General features: G+C 37.3%; 1 protein-coding gene across 1 annotated transcript in view; it reads left to right on the top strand.

Annotated features, from left to right (window-relative positions):
• The window catches only part of LOC108243983 (golgin subfamily B member 1-like), a 79,321-nt gene that overhangs the window by 16,993 nt on the left and 57,520 nt on the right, over positions 1-4,808 (top strand). The window contains exons 4-9 of the mRNA XM_025008966.2: positions 597-731; positions 1,337-1,453; positions 3,177-3,332; positions 3,556-3,735; positions 3,829-3,951; positions 4,040-4,153. Coding sequence (XP_024864734.1) covers positions 597-731; positions 1,337-1,453; positions 3,177-3,332; positions 3,556-3,735; positions 3,829-3,951; positions 4,040-4,153 — 825 coding nt within the window. The remainder of the gene's footprint in view (positions 1-596; positions 732-1,336; positions 1,454-3,176; positions 3,333-3,555; positions 3,736-3,828; positions 3,952-4,039; positions 4,154-4,808) is intronic.

The raw sequence follows: 4,808 nt of genomic DNA, 5'->3' as shown, positions 1-4,808 counted from the left end.
TATGTGTGTGTGTATATATATATATATATATATATATATACCCACTGAGGAGCACAAGCCACTCTTGTACTGGTCCCAAGCTTGGGTAAATGGAGAGGGTTGTGTCAGGAAGGCCATCCTGCATAAAACACTTCTGCCAAAACTAAGATGCAAGTTCATCCAAGTGACACCATACCAGATTGGTTGAGGGCTGGGATGAGAGAGAGAGAGAGAGAGAGAGAGAGAGAGAGCTTCGCACAGTCATCAGGCTCAGAGGTTCTTTTCACAGAGATATTTCTTTGATTAAATTAATTATGGTAAGTATTTCGCTTTCATCAAACTTGTTCGTTTGTGTGTGAATGTGAAATTGAACTCTGATTTGGACCAAAAATTTTGGTCCCCAATCGAACCAAGTCTACCAGACTAGCAGGTGTGAATACAGCCTAAAATACATCAGAAGCAGAACAGGAACATGGATTGTTCCACATCTGACACTCCAGTCCTCCTTATTGCACTATCTATGTACATTTTAGAAATATATTGCAGCCGATTGTTTATTTTTGCATTTATCCAACCAGACTTGAGGTAAAAACAAAGCCATCTTGATTGTGTCTCAGGTGGAGAAGGAGGCATATGAGGCCAAACTGTCAAAGCTACGACTGCAGAACAAGGCCAAAGTGGCGTCACTGACATCACAGTTGGAGGAGCTGAAGAAACACGGAGACCCCAGCACGCCAACGCACAGCAAAAAGGTTTAAACATGCTTAAACAGCCTTAGATACAACAAACCCATTAACTTCCCAAAGCTGAACATTATGTGTATGAACATAAAATCATATTGTAACAATATAATTACTATGTGTGTGTCTGTTAACAAAATATTTAATGAACCACTGAACAAATTTTTATGAAACTCTCAAATTACTTGTTTGATGTATATCTACAACTGATTTAATTTTTGAAGGCTACCTAATCCAAGATGACATCCATATCTACCTTAGCAAATACAAAAATGGCTATAACTTACTTTTACAGATATTGATCTATTGTTTGGTGTGGTAGTAGCTGAGATTCATTCCCAACACATGCACATAAAATCTTGCAATATTGTGTGCACATTATGTATTCTTTTCAAGATTTTACCAAAAATGCCAAAACTTAAGTTTTCAGGATAATATCATCTTAACTTCAAAACTCTGACAAGAAGGGCAGAGGGTGATATGCATTTCTTCAAGGAATTCTAGATCTTTAAATTCATGTTGTTTTTTAATTTCTTCCACTGAAATGTTAAAATATTTCCAGAATTTGTTTAGAAGATATTAATAAATAAGTAAAAATCCTTTTTTCTGTCCTGTAGGGTTCATCAGATGGAGGTGGAGACCAGGCCAGTCGGGGAAAGATCGTCCTGCTGAAGAAGAAGGTTGAGGAACTTGAACAGCAGCTTGCTCAGAGAGACAAGGAGCTGGAAAACATTGTGAGGAGTATTCTTGTTTCCTATTTACAGATTTTTTTTTCTTAATTTGCAGTAGGGATATTCAGAGAGGATTGTAAGTTTCAGATTGTAGTACCAACCAAGGCATTTTTTCATTGCTCTGTATCATAGTAGCTGCCATGCTCTGCTGTCAGTCATTCTGCAATATGGCTGCCATACAGCATATACCATTTCAACACGAGTGTGGTTTGAAAGCATTTTAAATTATAAAATGAGAGCAATTTAGTAGATACTTGTAATGTTTCTAATTTCAGTATTTCTTGTGGTGGTAGTGATAGAGCTATGTTCAATACCAGCAATGTAATTAGACATGTAAAATCCAAACACTTGGCTGAGAACATGAGTTCACCCTGCTAACTCATAAAGCTAACATGGTTAAGCAAGACACTTTAGAGGAAAATATAAACAGAAAAGACAAGTTTCTAATGGATAGCATTAGGCCAAAAAGGATTATAGAATGGGAGACTGAACTTAATTTATTGTTGTGGATAATCAAGTCATTGCTAGGGGGAAAACATAGGTTTTTGTTGCTTTTTTTAGAGCTGTTGAAGCTGCATTCCTACCTTCCAAACACCACATAACCAACAAGGAGTCAAAGCTGTATTACCTGGCATATTGTTGTTTCTTTGTTGATTAAAAAAAAACAAAAAAACAAGTGAAAACAACTTGAGGAATTAAAATAAACAGTCAAATACACAATGGCATTGACTTTAATACATTTAATGTGCCTGTGGTCTGTAATTTGCAAGTCTGTGATGTAAAGATAAGCAAAATAATACAAGCATCAGATTGAGACTGTATTGGCTGATCCTTATTTAGAAAAGGCTCAGATCTGTATTGAAAGCCAAAAAAAATTGCAGGAACAGCCAGAGTTTGAAGATATTTCTTTTTCATACTGTATAAGGAAATCTGTGGCAAAGAAATATGTGAAGTTAGTTTAGGACATTTAGAATTACAGTGAGACTGTGGTGAGATGTGCGTTGGGGGTGGGATTACATCAGGAATCAGCTCTGAGCCCAATTTTGTTCACAGTGGTGATTGACAGGTTCAAAACTATGGTCGGGCATGAAGTGGGCATGAAGTGCGATGTTTGCAGATGATGTTGTTATTTGTAGTGATAGTAGGTACCCGGTGGAAGTCTGGAGAGTAGGCCTTTGCTGTTAACCAAATTTCTATTTTGATTTTGGCTCCAAATTATTACAAAAACGTATGGGACAAAATATTATTATCAAAATTATTTTGCCTCATTTAGCAAGCATACTCTTATTTTTTTCTTACTGTCCTAATCGGGTGTCCTTCCTCCATTCTGCAGCCTAAACTCAGGTTCATCACGTGGTGGCGTTTTAAAAAGTCAGTGTAAGTAAAGATGGCAGAAGGAGAGCAGCAGCAGGGTCCTATGATTTCCACCATAAATGAACAGGAGACTGTTGCAGCCAAATTTATAACAAAACAATATCTAAACAATTTATATAAAATATCACATAATATCTATGATTAATATTTGGTATTTAATTGGCTTTTAAACAACTTAAAAGACAACGAGGTGTGTAAATATAATTTTTTATGAAAATATTCTCATCAGTATGTTGTGATTTGAGTACCCTATTTTTCTTATAGTTGGATAACAAAAGCTTATAGAACATTTTTGTTTAGTTTAATTTTCTGAAGCCTGTTTGTTTTTAACCATATTTTTTTCTTCTTTAAGAGGAAAGAATTGGAGTGTCAGAGACAACGAGGTGAGGAAATGGATACCATGCTGACAGAGAAGGACAAGAGGCTGGCAGAAAAAGAGGCTTACATTGTCCACTTGCAAACAGGATTGGCTGGAGTTCAACCAGTCACACCTGCATCACAACACAAGGTGAGTCAGTTATTCAGAACATGGTTTAAACATCAAGTCATGCTAATTTTCTTTTTTCAACGTCAGTAGAGTCACACAAAGTACAGGAAATGCTTTCTAGATTCAGCATCTTAAACTCACAAAAAATCTAAACCTCTACTGTTGTGATTTTTTTTTTTCCTGGAGATATTTCTATTGTTTGCTTGTTCACACTCTAATTCTGAACTGTGCTGAGCCTCTTTAGGTGGTAGAGGGTGTTGGGGAGATGCAGGATTTGCATATGCTGGTGCAGAGTCTGACCAAAAAAGTGGAGGAAGCAGAAGAACGTTACAGTTTGTTGCATGAGCAGATGGGCAGCCTCAAAGATCTGCTGACCTCAGAGAGGGAGCAGTTCAGCCAGAAGGAGAACATGTACAAACAGAATGTATGGTTTCAAAAAAAACTATCCATTTCAGATACTTGCAGAGGTGTCTCTACAGTAAAAAATACATTGATGATTTTGGGGTTTTGTTTTTAGATCCAGACATTTAAAGATATCCTCATTCAGAAAGAAAACCAGCTGATGGAGATCAACCAGATGCACGAACAAGAACTCTTCAGGCTTGCAGCGAAGTCAGACGCCAGTGCAGACTTGGAGCAGGTGATGACCGCTGTCTTCAGAGGAACCTGAAACGAGCTGGCTGATTTATAAACGCTTAATTGAATAACATGTTTTTCCTCCTCCTCAGCTTTTGAAGGCACTAAAGCAGAAACTCCATGAGAAAGAGGAGGTGCTCCTTGGAAAAGCACAGGTTATTGATGTTCTGCAGGGAGAGGTGGACAGCAGGGACCAGCAGATAAAGGTCAGCTAATTTCTTCTGAATACTTTCAGATGTTAACAGATGGGTTTGTTTCATGTAAGGAGATAAAATTACAGCAGGCAGTCATGAAATAGTGATCAACTTAAACATCCTATTTCAGGCAGATATGTTAAAGTCTGTTTCAGTTTGTTGTTGTTTTTTTTAGCAGAGTTGGTAAATACTTTCTCAGCATAATAAACACAGCTCCTGTAAATTATCACTTCTGTTGTTCATTAAGACATCAATTCTTAGATGAAAAAATGCAGCATTTATGCCTCTTTCACACGGCCCCTAATTCAGAAGTTCGGCTCTACTCGTCTCTACTCGGCTCGGCTCTATAAAGAATGCATCGCGTCTACTAGTGCTGGGCGATATAACGATACATATCGTGGGGACGATAGAAAAGTGTCTATCGTGATATATTTTCTTCTATCGTCTCTATCATTTCTATCGTTTCTGTCGTTTCTATCATAATTGTATCAAAGATTCATATAAATATTTCATAACGTAGGCTACGACGAATGTATTAGTGTTGTCACTTTGCATACATTCAGTTTATATAAGTGATAAATAAGAAAAAACAACTATTTTGCGAAGAACCTCCGTTTTGCGACATGACGCTGCTTTACGTGTGGGTTTGCGACATGCTTTACGGCAG

Source organism: Kryptolebias marmoratus, linkage group LG15 (assembly GCF_001649575.2).
Source record: "Kryptolebias marmoratus isolate JLee-2015 linkage group LG15, ASM164957v2, whole genome shotgun sequence".
NCBI lineage: Eukaryota > Metazoa > Chordata > Actinopteri > Cyprinodontiformes > Rivulidae > Kryptolebias > Kryptolebias marmoratus.
The sequence above is the reverse complement of the archived record's forward strand: the minus strand, read 5'-3'. Positions and strand labels throughout refer to the sequence as shown.